Raw genomic sequence first — 17141 nt, 5'->3', positions numbered from 1 at the left:
CGCATGGAGCCTGCTTCTCCCTCTGCCTGTGTCTCTGCCCCTCCCTCTCTCTCCTCTGTGTATTCTCGTGAATAAATAAATAAAATCTCTAAAAAGAAACACCCCAACGAACAAGAGATCTTATGGTTTCTGCCGCTCCTCACTTAGATTGATAACTCAAGCTGTGGTTCAGTGGAAATTACATCTTTGGGAGTTTGCCAAGACATGAAAACATTACAGGGGAGCACACGAACTGCTTGTGAACTTTTGTTAAAGCACTTTGGAAGCACCTACTTGTGCCACATAAAGCGATATGCTAGTTACAAATCATTAATTCCCAAATGGGCTTTTCTCCCAAGGAGAAGCCAAAAAAGAGGGCTTGGAGGTGGTAGGAAGATAGCACATACTTAGGTGCTTTTAACTTGAACCGCAGTCGTGCCCCTTCTCTGGGCCTGGTGTGATGCCAGGCAGCCGATGTGGACTACTTGTACTTCATCCTCACAACGACCCTGCCAGGTGAGCAGCTTTTCCATTTCACGGAGGACACCGAGGTATGGAGAGTTTGAATAACACAACGTCCATGCCAGCCAGAATCCTTCCTTTGTGGTTTATAAACTGCTCCCACATTCACCTCCTGTGCCCTGCATATGTCCTGTGAACAGTGTGGAGTATTATTTTACATGCTTAGAAATTTATTTAATGGGATCGTATCGTGCCAGACATCTTTCTGCCACTTTGTATTTTTGCTTCATGTTACATTGTGGGGTTTCTGCATATTGATAATGTGGAGTTCCAGTCTCCGCATTTCTAACTAACCTATGTTAGAATTCCATTTTATGGCTGTACCACAGTTTGTTACTCATTTTCCAATAATGGACATTAGGCTCCTGGCAGTTTTTTACTGTGGCATAAAGTCCTGGAGTTAATCTGCCTGAGCAAATCTCTCTGGATCTGTGTTATATCCTCCTGCTTTGCTTTTGGGGTTGGGTGTGAAATGACATCTAGTATGGTTTGAATTTCCATTTTCTTGAGACGTGGCATCTTTTCATGTGTTTATCCGTAATTCTGTATTCTGTGAATTTCCTATTCTCCTTTGCCTACCTCTTTCATGAGTTGTTTTGCTCACTAATTTAAGAATTTTCTATGATTTTTTGCCTTTGCATCCTTTGTTGATTATATATATTGCAGGGCTTGTCTTTTTAAGTTTGTACGGTAAAACGGCATATAAGTAATGGTGTTCTTTAGTAGGAAGATACCTTAAATTTTAACTTATGAATGTTTTCTTTTACAAGTTGCCTTTTTGTAGCTTAAGAAATTCCTCTGATCTGGAGTTATTAAGATAGTCTCCTATATGATTTCCTAATGGTTTTAAATTTTGCCTTTTATTTCTAAATTGGGTAACTAAATTTAATCTATATAAAATGTATGTGTGGTGTGACATTGTCTTTATTGAACTAACCCTTCTCTGATCTAATTTTACTTTTTCCATATGGAGAATTGGCGTGCTGACGCCATTCACTTCTTGGCATATCTTTGCCTCTGATTTGTAAGGCTGCTTTTCTTATATGTCTGTGACTTTGTTCTGGGCTCCACTGTTTTCTTTGATTTGTCTCATTTGTCTATTCTTGTACTGTTAGCATGATAGCACATTTACCATAGTTATCAGATTCTCTGACTCTATAAGTTGGATTAGAATTTCACTGAATTTATTGCTCTTTGGGAAGAATTCACATCTTTACATCACAGGGATTTCTGAACCTTGGTGTATTTCTCTATTCAGGTCTTCTTTTAGTGCCTTCAATAATATTTTAAAAATTTTCCTCAGACATTTTATATAGCTGTTGGATTTGTCCTAGGGATCTTACACTTTTTATAATTATCATTTTTTGCTGCCCCTTTTTTGCTTTTTCCACGTTTATCAGTTATTATTGGTATAGAAGGATGCTATTGGTTTTATGTGTTGATCTGGTCAATCTAACAATCATGCTGAACATTCTAACTTTTAGATTTTGGCATTTTTTTTTCTGCAGATAATGGCAGTCCTTATCTTTTTTCTATATTTATCATTTGTTTTTTCCTGTTATATTTCATCGGGTAGGATCTTAAGCATAAGCTTTAACAGGCATCTGTGTGTTATTTCTGAAGTTAATGGGAATATTTTTAATATTTTGCCATTTAAGCCTGATGTTTATTATAGGTTTTTGATAGATGCTCTTTTTCTAAATGCAGCTCAGGTAAGCTATGGTTTGTTGGACAGAGAAAATACCCCCCCACACACACACACATTATAAAATTAGATTAAAATTCTGATTTGTTTAGCCAAGGAATCAGATAATGAGTAGAAGGCAGGTGACCTCCCAGAGTATAGCGTGCACCACACAACTCAGCCCAGCTCTTTTGGGCTCTGGAAGTCATCACTGATACTGCATTTGAAAAAAATCACAGGATCTGGCTGGGTCTGAGCAGTTCAGCTTCTTGATCTATCATAGTCATTCCTGGGATGTGGATTATGTAGGAAAAGCTAGCACAAAATAATTTATTCTCTCTTTTTTATGTATAGAGTGAAAAAATTGTATTAGGTAACAGAAAAATAAATATATATTTAATTTATTAAATATAAAACAAAAAAGGATGGCATTGTATGTAATAATTACCATCCAAAAAAGAACAGGATGGAAAAAGACATCTCACAAGAACACCATTTGACAATAAAACTTAAGATCTGATTTAGTGGTCATGAACTCCTTTAGTGCTTGTTTGTCTGGGAAAGCAATTTATTCTTTTAATAAGAAATAGAGTCCTGGCCCTCTTTTATCTGTTCAGGAAAGTTTATTGAGCTCCTACCCTGCTTGGCATTGTGTGAGGGCTGGGTGACTGAGGCACATAATTCATTGTTTTTGTCCTCAGGGAATGGTTCCCATGGCACTCCTTTTTCTGTTGTTGGGTCCAGTAGAAGGATCTGGCATGATAGTTGAATGAGCCCCTCATTCTGATTGACCCCCTGAATACCTTGCAGGCTGAAGCATGGCAGAGGGAAGTGTTCCTGGGAACAGTTTTGATATTTTTGCTAAGAAACCCATTGGGACAATGATTACATCAACCCCTCTCCTGCCTCCTTTCTTGGGATGGAGGGAAGACTGTATGTTCTGTGTATAGAATCAGAAAAAAATCCAAATAATATGTACTAGATTTTAGAAACTTTATAAAACACCTAAATGTTAAAAAAAACCCTACAAACTAAGCCACTCACTGCTAACATTTTGTTTTATTTCCTTTTGATCTTTTTTTCTTTCTTTTTAAAAAAGATTTTATTTATTTATTTGACAGAGCACTCACAAGCAGGGGGAACAGCAGAGGGAGCTGCAGAGGCAGAGGGAGAGGGAGAAGCAGGCTCCCCACTAAGAAGGGAGCCTGATGTGGGGCTCCATCCCAGTACCCCGAGATCATGACCTGAGCTGAAGCCAGACACTTAACCACCTGAGTCACCCAGGCACCCTTATCTTTTTTCTTTATATACATTAAATGCATTTATCACTGCATTTATTTATTATGTAGTGAATATACGCTATGTTTAGTGAACATTTTACCTTGTGTTTTGTTCTTTTTAAAATTGAGATTCACAAAGCATAACATTCACCCGTTTAAAATCTGCAGTTCAGTGGTTTTAATATATTCACAAGGTTGTGTAACCATTACCACTCTCTAATTCCAGAATATTTTCATCATCCCAAAAAGAAACCCCATAGCATTAGCAGTTGCTCTTCATCTCACCCTCTCCTCCCGCCCCCCTCACACTGCCCTGCTGGGAACCACTGATCTACTTTCTGTCTCTGGATTTGCCTATTGTGGACATTTCCTATAATAGGAATCATACAGTATGTGGTCTTTTGTGTCTGGCTAAGTGATTAGCATAGTGTTTTCAAAGTTCCTCCATGTTGTAAGATGTGTCAGAGTTTCATTCCTTTTTATGGTGGAGCCATCTTTTATTCTTTGGGTAGGCTTATTTAAAAAATTATTTATCTAGTTTCCCTAGAAGGGCATTTCAACAGATTCCTGTTTATCACTGCAATGAACACTTCTGTACCCTTTTCTGATTCTCCCATTAATGTAGATCTCTGGTCTTTGCTAGCTCTTTAGGAGGAGGGAGCTCCAGTATCAGCTGATTTGCTCTGATTTAGCAGTTTCCACTCTTGCTCCCAATTGTATCCATCTAATAATATTACTACTGGGTAGTAATATTTTTCATTATTTGGGAGTAGCAATGGGGACCTGTATGCCCATTTCATGGTGTTCTACCAAGAACATAGTATTCTATCTGGTGTCAGGTAAAGGGCACATGGCCCCTGTGAGCCATGGAGAGACCCTGGATGATCTGTGTCAACTCAGCTTCAAATCCTGTCACTTGGAAGTGTATACTAACTTCTTGGACCTTGGAGTCTATGCTTGCAAAGGCGGGGATTGTCTGGTCTACCTCACTAGAAAGTCCTGAGGATTAAATGGGATAATTCTATGAAGGTGACTGTCATCTGGTAGTGTTCAGTTGGGGTGACTGGCAATGTTCCTCAGAGCTTAGATAAGAAATGGGACCCAGGGAGAAAGCTCTTTACAAAACCCTCTCTCCAGCTCTACGATTTTTCTTAGTTATAGTCCTCTCTTGGTTGGGCATAAACTTGGTGGGAAGGTGTTGGAGGCTTTGGCCTCCAGCTAACAGCCGACAGGGCTGTTACCATGACAACGTCTCTAGGGCTCCAGACTCCAATGAGAGGGTCTGAATAATTTTTGTTTCCTTGCCATCTATAGTAGCCCCTTATATTAGCATTCTAACAGTTTTAATTGGATAAATTATATTTCTGCCTTGAATTTTCTTTATGAGGTAATTTTCTCTGATAATGAGTGCAGATCAGGAACGAGATCCTGCAAAACCTTCTTTTTATTTTATTTTTATTTTTTTATTGGAGTTTGATTTGCCAACATATAGCATAACACCCAGTGCTTATCCTATCAAGTGCCCCCCTCAGTGCCCATCACCCAGTCACCCCAACCCCCCGCCCACCTCCCTTTCTACCACCCCTTGTTCGTTTCCCATAGTTAGGTATTTCTCATGTTCTGTGACCCTCACTGATATTTCCCACTCATTTTCTCTCCTTTCCCCTTTATTCCCTTTCACTATTTTTTATATTCCCCAAATGAATGAGACCATATAATGTTTGTCATTCTTAACAACACATCTCTGCCTTGATCCTCTGTACCCAGAGTAATACCTTGCAGGGCCAAAGTGATAATCTAATGGGAGCTGGAAATTGGCTTGCAATTATCCATACTGTCAGGGCCCATACCTCTTCTCAGGGAAATAAAACCAAAGCCAAACAAACAAAGCACAAAAGCACATACACACACAAAAAAAACCCCAGACATGTTGTTGTGTTACTCAGCATCTGACATGTGCTTTCTGTTTTATCTCAGGAATCCTCAATCTGGCATCTGGGGTAGTGGACTTACTTCAGTTCTATTTCCCGGAATCTTTTGATCGCCTTCCCAGGGATTCTGGCCTCTTCGATGGTCCCAAACCAACTGTCCTGGAGTCTTGTAGCGTGAGCGACTTGGCAATTTTGCTCCGAGGGAACAAAAGGAAAACTCAGCCTATTGAATTTGGAGCCCACCAGGTGAGCTTCTTGGGATTGCATGTTGTGAAATAAAAGGCAGTTTGCAGTTGAAAAAAAGTTTAGCGGGCTGAATTATTCCACTGGATAGAGTTCAATAGCCCCTCTGCCATAGTGGGTAAATTTCAGATCCGGGTGAATGAAGAGTTGTTAATATTTCACCTTAAGTGGTTGACCAAGCCCAGGCCAGCCGCTTTGTTTTAAAGATGATTCCTGCCTCCCACAGAAATTGACTGAGCTTTACCAGATTTATCTTTGTAAAATTTGATGTTTTCTCTTCCCTACCTCCTCCTCCTTCTCCCCCTCCCCCCCCAGGTAATCCTTGTAGCTAATGAAATGGCAAAGGAGAAAATTCCAGAAGAGCTGGGGTTGGCACTTGTGCTGACCGTTTATGAAGCAAAAGGCTTAGAATTTGACGATGTCCTCCTCTACAACTTTTTTACGGATTCTGAGGTATGTTACGCTGAATTCTTTTCATGCTGTGCACGCATATATATGAGCTACACTTCCACTCTGGGCAAGAGAACGTGGAGCTGAGTAGAAGTGAGTTTGTCACAGGTACCTGTTTCCATTCTGGAGCACCATCCATTTGGTGGGAGCTTCGTGTGCTTGGATGTGGGTTCTGCCAACGGCTGTGGGTGGTTTCACAGTGTGTCATGGACTGATTCTCCCATGCCCTGCCCTGCTCTCTTGTGTTCAGCTTCTTCTGAACGCTTGGTACCTGAGTGCCAGCTTCCAGTTTTCACTAGCTCTGTTATCCTTGACTCCCAAGGATGCTCCAGTTGGAGTGACCTCTAAGGAGAGCCTTACAAATGGAGGCAAGGTTAGCAGTGTCCACCCTATGAGGACAGAGCTGGGCAAGTTCAGTTCATAGAAAGAGAAACTCCAGGAAGACAAATGAGGCTTGGTTTCTGGCCCCTGGATCAGGTAATGTGGGGGATGAGGACATCTGCCCTGCCTGGGAGCTCTCTTCTGGCATGGCTTCACCACTGCTTGCAGCCCATGCAGACAATGGCAATGAAAGAGTCCCTAGACGGACCCCCCAGTGACCTCCGTGCCAGCCCACCGCTTTGACTTGGCTCCTGAGTCCTTGGATGGTCTTTCTTCCCTGGCTTAGTACATTATGGGTAGAGTCTCCAACTCGAGCCACTGGTTTCTCTCCACCACTGTGGTGTGGTGGGGGCTCGGGCTGGCTGCTGACTGTGCTGTGGGGTCTCCTCTGGGCACTTAGCTGGCTGTGTCCTGGTCCCTGTTACAGACTTCTGACTGCACATGGTGGATGCATGAAGGGGCTGTTTTTTACATTTAGGTTAGGAGCACTGTTAGCTTTGACACCTTAAAATCTGTCCCCAAACTGACTTTAAATAGAGTCCTTATTTTTTTTCCTGGTCTTTAAAAAAATGTGGTATTGCCTTGATGATACCTACGACTACTTCATGATTTATAAAGTACTTTTTGAATGCTTTGTTGCCTTTCATCATCCTCCAGTAACCCACTGAGGTTGAATGTATTTTCATTACCCTCATACTACAGACAAAGCTGAGGGTTGTGGAAATTAAGTAAATTGCCCATAGTCATGATGTAGGTGCCAGAGCCTGGAGACCAACTCAGATGCTTTGAGTTCTCTGTTTCGTGATCTTTCTTCTATACTCCTTTCCGTTTAAAGCCCTGCATGCAAATTGGCTTCCAGAACCTTCTTCGATGAATATATCATTGCCGTATCTTAAGTACATTCCTTTTCTATTGACTTTTGCTAATTAAATCAGATGCACTCTCATTAACCCTGAAACCATTTTTAATCTCTGAGAACTAACTCTTTTTTCTCATAATACATCCATTGGTTATGGTTGGACCGAGGCTGTGCTGAAAGAGGAAGGGGTAAGACTTTGTTGTTCCTGTCCTTTATTAACTGCCACTTGTATGCTTGTGCTAGTAAGAAGCCCAAGGAGCTCTGGACTCATGGATCTGTAACTTGTGGTTGATTCTGTTTGTGAAAGAAAAAAATCCAGTTTTTCTGCCTCACCTCGATCCCGGAAATGGCGAAGGCTCAGATATCTTGATCCTGTGCTCCCAACCAGTGGCTCAGTTTGTTACATGAAGTTAAAATAATCACAAATTGAATCTTTTGGTAACATCCACTTCATACCATGTGCACCATAAGATTTCTAAAAAGACTCCTGATGCTGTGTTTCTCAGTTTCTTAGGAATGTCATTATGCATTGCCTGGCACAAAGAACCCCCTCTGTGTATCATTGCCAAACTCAAGACCAAAAAACATCTCATTTCTAAATGAGAGGAAATACTTTAATCAAAGCAGAGGAAAGACAAGGATCACATAAGTCTTCAGTCACCTGTAGTCTGGCGCCCCATGTGGGGTTTCCTTTGGGGTGACTGGCTGTAGGCTGCTGCATAGTAATTGTATTTGACACAGGGGATAGTGGAGAGCTCCTCTCTCCATCCCTGGCCTCTTCTTCCACCCCTGGCTTATGTTTCTGGCAGACTTTCTCTCTGTGCATGCATGTAGGGGCAGTTCTTGTTGCCCTGGCATGTGATTCTTCTCTTTAGAGCAATTTTTTCTCTGTCAACCACTGCATAGTTGCCAGGTCCATCATCTGAGATGGGGAAGGGACCAAGGAATGGTTACACCAAGTCCTTATTTTCTAGGATTTGGCTTCATTTGGGGGAGCAGCAGTCATTCTCCTAGTCACCCCCAAACTCTCCTCCTATGGGGACTTGAGGGCTTGCCATTTACACTCGGCCACAGTGGGCAGTCCTTTCCTTCTTTTTAATGTGTGAATGGGACAGGAGGGACTTTGAAAACCACAGCTTTTATGGGTTAATCACAGAACAGGCCCCACCAAGGTGATCTTCACAATGATCAGTCCCCATGGAAGCAGCTGGAAGACTTAAATGCTACTTCTTTTATTGTCAGAGGTGCTGTAGGCCTGTATTCTTGCCACAGATACACGGACTCACTCCTCAAAGGCTCTGTCTTGAAAGTAAAGTGTGTTTTATTCCTGGAAACAGGATAGTCCTGTGCCATTCGAGTGGCTTTTGCTACTCATTCAGCAGTTGTAGAATACATTGGGCTTCACTAGCCCTTCCAAGGTCAGCTGATCTGCGCCTCATGCTGGCTCCCAGGAGAGCCTTGCAAATGTCAAAATGCTTGTGTCTTTTGCCTGCCTTCCTTGGCCAATGATTCAGTGGTGTGAATGCCTCTGTAAAGAGGATAGTCATAAATATGTCCTGAAGGCTTTTTTTTTTTTAAACTCCCAACTACATAAATGATTACATGATTCACATCTCTTTTTCAGAATACGGTGATTAATTCCATAATTCCTAACCACATAAAGAGTGGTTAGGAGCATAACCACTCTTATTTAATAGACAGTGTTAATTTTTTTAATATCGAAATGATTTTAATGCAATAATAATTTCATTAATATTAAGTAAGTTAAACAGTGTTTAAAACATTTAACTTGATACTTATATAGTTTAAGTTATGGGGTGACCTAAAGGAGATCATGAGCTGTATGTACTCCATGTTTTCATTACTCTTGAGAAGATACATAGGTGACAAGTAGCACCATTTTATACATGGAAAAGTAAAGGCTGAGGGGAGTTAACTAGCTACTTACTCTCACAAGATACAGTGAAGTATGAAATCTGAAATTTCATAGGAATTCTTCCCTTTAAATATTGCATATATTCTGGGTACTTTAGCTTTACCAGAGTCTCCTAACCATGGTTCCAAGGGCCGCATCCATCCTACTTGTGTATGGCCTGTGGGGTAACAGTGATTTTTACATTTTTAAATGGTTAAAAAAAATCAAAGGAATATAATGTTACGTGACACATAAAAATTATATTAAGTTCAATTTTAGTGTTGAAAAATATCATTTTATTGGGACATACATACTCCTTCATCTGTATAAATGACAATGGCTGCTTTTGCATCATAACAGAGTTGAGTAGTAGTGAGAGACCACTTGGCCCACAAAACCTAAAATATTTATCATCTGACCCTTTAAAGAAAAAATTTACCAACGTCTACATACTCACTATGGTTTTGTGGCTTCAGTTTGGATAAAGGGACAAGTGGCTAAAATATCAACTAGTTGTCAAGCATTGTATTAGACACTTGACATTGATTATTGCCTTTTATTTCCCAGTAAACTTGGGTAGTTCTAGTAGTCCCATTTTATAGAGCAGGAAAAGATGTGGAGGAAACAATTTGTCTGAGGTCACGTAGCTAGTCAGTGAAAGAACTGAGATATAAATGTATTCTGTCTAAGCTCAGTCTCCTGTGCACAATATACTCCATAGCTCCTGAATTGGTTCCATCCTTGGTCGAATAATTTAGTTAGAAAATTTTGTCATATGTATTTTAACAGCTGACACTAAGTGGCGTCTCTCACACATTATGAGTGGGGTGAAGGACACTGGGCTCCTGCCTCCATACTGCTTGCTGAAATTCTTTAAACAAGAAACTTCCTGAGTGCTTAGCCTTCCTCCGGAAGTGGGTATGTGTGCTTGGCTTCTCAGCCGTCTTGGCCAAGTGTCTGGAGGAGTTTTCATGGTAGCTTCCCCTTTCCCTGCCTGTGCAACCTGAGGTTCCCCCAACTGAAGCCATAGGACGTCCTCCTCCTTATAGCTGGGGCTGAGGGCCCCATGCCCAGAAAAGGGATCTTAATTCACCTTTAGGCTGTGTGTATGGTTCAAGAGCATATTCTATTGGTCTTTAATTTGTCATTGTCGTTCAGGCTTACAAGGAATGGAAGATCATTTCTTCATTTACGCCTTCATCATCTGACTCCAGAAAGGAAAACTGGCCACTGATTGAAGTGCCCCTGGAGAAATCTAGCTCCTCCCAGGGTCGGTCTCTCATGATGAATCCAGAAATGTATAAGGTGATTTTCTGCCATTTGTCTATATGCTGCTTTGACAGGGAGCCAGTAAACAAAGTTTGGGTGACAGGATGAGGTTAAAAATAGAGCCCAGTACTTGATTGGTTTTCTTGCACATCAGCACTGAGGAGTGGAGGATGGGAGTGGGCATGTCAGGGATCTCAGTGTTGGCAAACTCTCTTTTTAAATTTTTTTTTGTTGTTGTTGGAGTTCAATTTGCCAACATATAGCATAGCACCCAGTGTTCATCCCGCCAAGTGCCCCCCTCAGTGCCTGTCACCCAGTCACCCCAATCCCCTGCCCACCTCCCTTTCCACTACCCCTTGTTCGTTTTCCAGAATTGGGTGTCTCTCATGTTTTGTCACCCTCACTGATATTTTCACTCATTTTCTCTCCCTTCCCTTTATTCCCTTTCACTAATTTTTATATTCCCCAAATGAATGAGACCATATAATGTTTGTCCTTCTCCGATTGATTTGTTTCACTCAGCATAATACCCTCCAGTTCCATCCACGTCGAAGCAAATGGTGGGTATTTGTCATTTCTAATGGCTGAGTAATATTCCATTGTATACATAAACCACATCTTCTTGATCCATTCATCTTTCGATGGACACCGAGGCTCCTTCCACAGTTTGGCTACTGTGGACATTGCTGTTAGAAACATCGGGGTGCAGGTGTCCCAGCGTTTCACTGCATCTGTATCTTTGAGGTAAATCCCCAACAGTGCAATTACTGGGTCATAGGGCAGATCTATTTTTAACTCTTTGAGGAACCTCCACACAGTTTTCCAGAGTGGCTGCACCAGTTCACATTCCCACCAACAGTGTAAGAGGGTTCCCCTTTCTCCATATCCTCTCCAACATTTGTTGTTTCCTGTCTTGTTAATTTTCCCCATTCTCACTGGTGTGAGGTGGTATCTCATTGTGTGGTATCCCTGATGGCCAGTGATGCGGAGCATTTTCTCATGTGCATGTTGGCCATGTCTATGTCTTCCTCTGTGAAATTCCTGTTCATGTCTTTTGCCCATTTCATGATTGGATTGTTTGTGTCTTTGCTGTTCAGTTTAATCAGTTTGCAAACTCTCTTTTCTCAGCAAAGAGTGAGGCTTGATGGTTGGGGCGCTGTCTGAAAGTGAAAGGGGGCTATACCTTCTAATCACCTCTGGGACTCAGTGTGTTCAGAAATTTTGAAGTTGCTGACAGAGAACTCAGATGTGAAGTCTAGGACAATAGTTAATGGAGACTTTTTTTTTTAATTTTTATTTATTTATGATAGTCACAGAGAGAGAGAGAGAGGCAGAGACACAGGCAGAGGGAGAAGCAGGCTCCATGCACCGGGAGCCCGATGTGGGATTCGATCCCGGGTCTCCAGGATCGCGCCCTGGGCCAAAGGCAGGCGCCAAACCGCTGCGCCACCCAGGGATCCCTAATGGAGACTTTTAAACCAGCCTTAACTGTTGTTGGGGCTAAAAAAATTTTTCTCTACCATTTAAGATTCATCTAGCCAGTCTAAACATTAAATTGACATGAGATGAATTAACAGAAAAAAAAAACACTTTAATAATGTATGTACAGGGAATCGAAATAAACATGAGATTCCAAAAACAGGCAAAACGAGATGTATATGTCATCCTGAATCAGGAAAAAGGGGGTAGGTCTCTAGGACTTCAAAGGGAAAGAAAGTGATTCACAAGAAGATGAAAAAGATGCATGTTTGGTCAGAAAATGTTTGCTGGGCCATCTAGAAACAATGAGACATAGAAAGGAGTTCACATAAGCAGACTTTGCTATAATGCTCCCTGTTTGCCACCCATAGTTCATATAATACTATAGTTATCTATAGTGGTTGTTCTGTTCCTGGAACAGGTTGTCTAAATTCTTTTAGGCAGTCTGGGTGAAAGCCAAAGTTTCTTCCCAAACCTTTTGTTTCTTAAAAATAATTTGCCTAGGGCAGCCCCAGTGGCGCAGCGGTTTGGCGCTGCCTACAGTCCAGGGCGTGATCCTGGAGACCCAGGATTGAGTCCCGCGTTGGGCTCCCTGCATGGTGCCTGCTTCTCCCTCTGCCTATCTCTCTAGCTGTGTCTCTATGAATGAATAAAATCTTAAAAAAAAAATAATTTGCCTAAAATAATCCACATGCCAACTCTCCACATTTGGGGGTGGCAAATTTTGCTCCCCTATACTGTTAAGGGAGCCAACCTGCAGCTACCTCACTGAGGAGGAGGCCAAAGCTGAGTAGTGCTGCAGACTTCTTGACTGAGGGAGGTTGATGGGGGGGGTCTCGAGAGTGAGGGCAACATCCCAGAAAATTGAATCAGTAAAACTAAAAACTTGAGGGAGAAACTACCGCCCTAGTTTAATGTCTCCTACAAAGTGCAAAACAAACAGAATAGCAATTATCAGGTTATTTTTGTAAATGCCTAGAAGGCTCTGCAGAAATAAAAGTTCAATCACTGCCAAACTGTGCAAACCTCTAGGTAGCCATGAATCCACTGTTGTTTTGAAATGTGCATTATTTAATCAAGTTGGCCCTCCCCATGTTCAAGTCATAACCTGCTTATATCTGCAGTCCTCAATCATGGCATAGGTCATGAATAATTTTGTAGTAATGATAATGGTCTTAGAAGTGTATGACTGGCTTAATTTTTAAAAATAAGTTACAGTAATTGTCTAAGATGTAACCACTGGGATAGATTGAGTGAAAGGTACATGGGACCTCTTTATGCTATCTTTATAACTTCCTATGAACCTATAATTATTTCAAAATATAAAATCACAGTAGATCGGGCAGTCCTATGCTAATGCTGTGCTTCCTTACTAGAGCTTCACTTATCTGTGCTGTGGCCACCGTGAGCCCCTCCTGTCCTGCTCACGCTTGTGCTGTACTTAAATTTGCTTTTTGTATTTTATCGAAATGAGTAAGCCCATGAAGTGTATCACATTGAAGCTATAGACAAGCAACTCTCCACCTTTGTTCTCAATTTAGCTCCTCAATGGAGAGCTGAAGCAGCTATACACTGCCATCACACGGGCCCGGGTTAACCTCTGGATCTTTGATGAAAACCCAGAGAAGCGGGCTCCTGCTTTCAAATATTTCATGAGAAGAGATTTTGTCCAAGTTGTGAAGACAGATGAAAATAAAGGTAAGGTCTCATTAAAATATTCTGGATGTCAGATACAAAAGGTGTTACTCTAACTTCTTCTTATGATCAGCTATAAAGGATATATAGGTTTTTTTTTTTAAGATTTTATTCTTTTATTCATGAGAGACACACAGAGAGAGGCAGAGACACAGGCAGAGGGAGAAGCAGGCTCCCGGGGATCCCGATGTGGGACTTGATCCCAGGACCTCAGGATCATGCCCTGAGCCAAAGGCAGATGCTCAATCACTGAGCCACCCCGGTACCCCAAAAGATACAGGTTTTTGAAAATGCTTTCTTTCCACATTCTTCTGAGAAATGAGAGTTTGTATTTACTGCTAAGGTGTGCGGGGTGTGTGTGGTTGTAATGCGGTGGGAGGAGGTTAACTCCTTCAGGGAAGATCTTTAAAAGTGAGGATTATGGCAGGTGCCTGGCTGACTCAGTGAGTAGTGCATTTGAGTCTTGATCTCAGGGTCATGAGTTCAAGCCCCATGTTGTGCATGGAGCCTGCTTAAAAAAAAAGTGAGGGTCATGGGCGAGGGTGAGAGGAAATAGGCTTTGTTGGGGGAACACCAATTGCTATGGTCTTTGGACAACTGACTGGCAATATCTATCAAAATAAAGAATGTACTGGTTTAAAAGTGACCCAACAATTCCTGTTCCAGGAACCTATCCTAGAGATATTCTTGTATAAAATCTCAAAGATACATGCACAAAAGTGTTCCTCACAGTCCTGTTTATAATTATAAGAAACTAAGATGACCTAAGTGTCTGCCAGTGAGAAACTGTTCATAGAGGCTGCTCTCATCCTAGGACTGAGCCAAACCAATATTGTGTGTTGTTTGGATCCCTTGCAGAGACTAGCTAATTAAAAAAAGGAGTGAAGATCTCCTGATAGGATAACTAGCAGAGAAGTAATCAGCCCTTCATAAAGGAGAAAATTGTTGTCTTTCTTGTGGGTTAGCTAGCTGTTGAGTTGGTCTCTCCAGGCCACAGTTAATTTCTCTAAGGAAGGGGGAAAGTGCAGGGCTTGGCCACTCTGCAGAGGTCTGCTGATTTCCTGAGCATTTTCTGGCCAGTTTTATGGGGGCTATTTCTGGTTGCAGCCAGTGGCCCATTTGGGGACCAGGGTTAGCTGTACTGTCCCTGGGCTGTTACATGTAATGGGGGAAAGTTGAAGTCTTGGAGTTAAAAAACAAACAAACAAAAACCTAGCTTCTCATGAGAACATTAGAGCTTTCTACCTGTGTAGCCATGTGACTTTGTCCAGGCTCACTTTCTCATCCTGGGCCTTCATTTCTTCAACGAAAACGGAGCAAGGGGGCTGGCCTGCCGGAGTCATTCTTAATCTTTCTGCAGCCTGTATTCTTTATTCTCAAAAGAGATTCTGGTGCCTGTTGCAAGAGGTCATCAAGACAGTCAATTTTCTTTCACTTAAAAATTCAGAATGAAACGAGATCACTATTTTCTGTCTTGGTAGCATTAAGAGTACAAGAAAAAGGACAGTCTTAAGTGTGTTGTAAGTTGCACATGGTAAAGTCTGGGAGAACATCTGTTCCCACCATTCAGGGGAGCTTGTGAGGAGCGTGGTGACGTGTAACTGGGGTGTTTTTATCATCGTGCCGGCCCTGTGCAGAGATACCAGGGGGCTCTGCTACAAGGGTGAAGTGTCACCAGAGCACTGATAGCACATGGAGTCAGGACAAGATGCTGCAAAGCAGTGCTGCAGGGCATGGTAGAGGGCTGGCAAGAAGGATTTTGGACCTTCTAAATGAAGCTGGCAGGTCCGCCTTGCTGCCCCCCATGCATATCCCTTGGCCCGGGTATCCTGGACCCGTTCGGCCCAGGTTTGGCTCTCAGCCCTGTGCTGGTGTTCAGTCTTTCATGTGCTCCTTGCAGCTGTGGCTCAGAACCTGCAGAGAGGGTTGTCCACTGCCGGTGATGTTCGGGGGGCTGCAGGAGGGGTGGCTAATCTAGTCACCAGCAGGCGAGTGTGACAACAGAAGGGCCTGACGGCAGGTGGTTATGATGGTCTATGCCCACCCATGAGGATATGTCACGTTGCTTACCCTGAGTGCAAACTCTGCACATTTGAAAGTACTGTAAAACTCTGTCACCTCGTTCCTTGCTAAAGGCCCTGGGTGGAAGTTTGCTAAGAGCTACACGGCTTTGGATTTTCAAGGACGAATTAGAATTTTCTGTTTTCTAATCCGTAGCCATAGGAGAGGTGGGTAGACTGAAGTTCAGAAACTGAGCAACATCCTTTCTTACCCCTACTTCCTTTTTCCAAAACCCACAGCAACCTGGCTTGCTAAGCTAAAATCTATCTTAAAATGAATCCTATAAAGACAATGCAGGTGTATTCATTTGCCTGGGCTGCCATAATAAAACCCCATAAGCCATACTATCTTATGGTACTGGAGGCAAGAAGTCCAAGATCGAGGTGTCAGCAGGTTTGGTTTTTTTCTGAGACCTCTCTCCTTGGCTTGTAGATGGTTCCATGTGAGCCCCTGGTGTCTCTTTCTGTGTGTTAATCTCCTCTTCTTATAAGGACCTAGAGTCACCCTAACGGCCTTGTTTTAACTTTATCACCTCTTTTAAAGGCCCTGCCTCCAAATATAGCCAAATATATATTCTGAGGCACTGAGGTTTAGGGTTTCAACTTATGCAATTTTGGGGTATGGGAAGGGAGCCAACTTCAGCACATAATGACAAGTTTAAGAGAACGAATGGCAGAGAAACAAACCCACTTCTCTTTTCTCATTTTAGACTTTGATGACAGCATGTTTGTTAAGACTTCAACGCCTGAGGAGTGGATTGCTCAAGGAGACTATTACGCCAAACACCAGTGCTGGAAGGTAAGGGGCTGGACCTGGAGTAGGGGCAAGGGTGAGGGGGTGGTGCAGGGAAGGTCTTTGTGATTAGTGACCTCATCAGGCCTCACAGGCAGGTTTCTCACCATCATGCTCATCACCAGGATAAGGCCAAGGTTTGGGTGCTTGTGCTGCTGCTTCTGAAACATCAGGCCATCCTTGATGAGGAGAGCTCCCTGTCCGGCTCCTTCTCCAGTGCAAGCATGACAACTCTTTGCAGGGACCAGGTGCCATCATGTACTGAGAGGAAAACAGAGGGTCCTGGCCTCTGCTGCACAAACAAAGCCTGATGCTCTTTTCTTTCCCTCCTGTGCTCTGTGTTTAAAAATTTGTGCCATCATCGCACTGCATTTTGAAATAGTACCAGATTGGTCATTTGTTTTTCAAACTGATCTGACATAGACTTGACTCCCAATCTGAGTCTTTATCACTTGAGTGAGTTGACCCATTCTGGGCCACAAGTCATCCTAGTGAGCTTGAGCAGCCTTCTTCAGCTCACTAGGATGAGCAGTCAGTTCTAAGGGGTGAGAAAACAGAATGCACCCTGCTGCGTGTTTGGGTGTGTCTGGAAAGTGTTTCC

The 17141-nt window shown here is 42.5% G+C and overlaps 1 protein-coding gene across 1 annotated transcript in view; it reads left to right on the top strand.

Annotated features, from left to right (window-relative positions):
- The window catches only part of TRANK1 (tetratricopeptide repeat and ankyrin repeat containing 1), an 80479-nt gene that overhangs the window by 46719 nt on the left and 16619 nt on the right, over nt 1-17141 (top strand). Inside the window, exons 13-17 of the mRNA XM_038570369.1 lie at nt 5443-5642; nt 5955-6092; nt 10403-10549; nt 13534-13690; nt 16458-16546. Of these exons, the coding sequence (XP_038426297.1) occupies nt 5443-5642; nt 5955-6092; nt 10403-10549; nt 13534-13690; nt 16458-16546 (731 nt within the window). The remainder of the gene's footprint in view (nt 1-5442; nt 5643-5954; nt 6093-10402; nt 10550-13533; nt 13691-16457; nt 16547-17141) is intronic.

Source organism: Canis lupus, chromosome 23, assembly GCF_011100685.1.
Source record: "Canis lupus familiaris isolate Mischka breed German Shepherd chromosome 23, alternate assembly UU_Cfam_GSD_1.0, whole genome shotgun sequence".
Taxonomy (NCBI): domain Eukaryota; kingdom Metazoa; phylum Chordata; class Mammalia; order Carnivora; family Canidae; genus Canis; species Canis lupus.
This window is presented reverse-complemented; position numbering and strand designations above follow the sequence as displayed.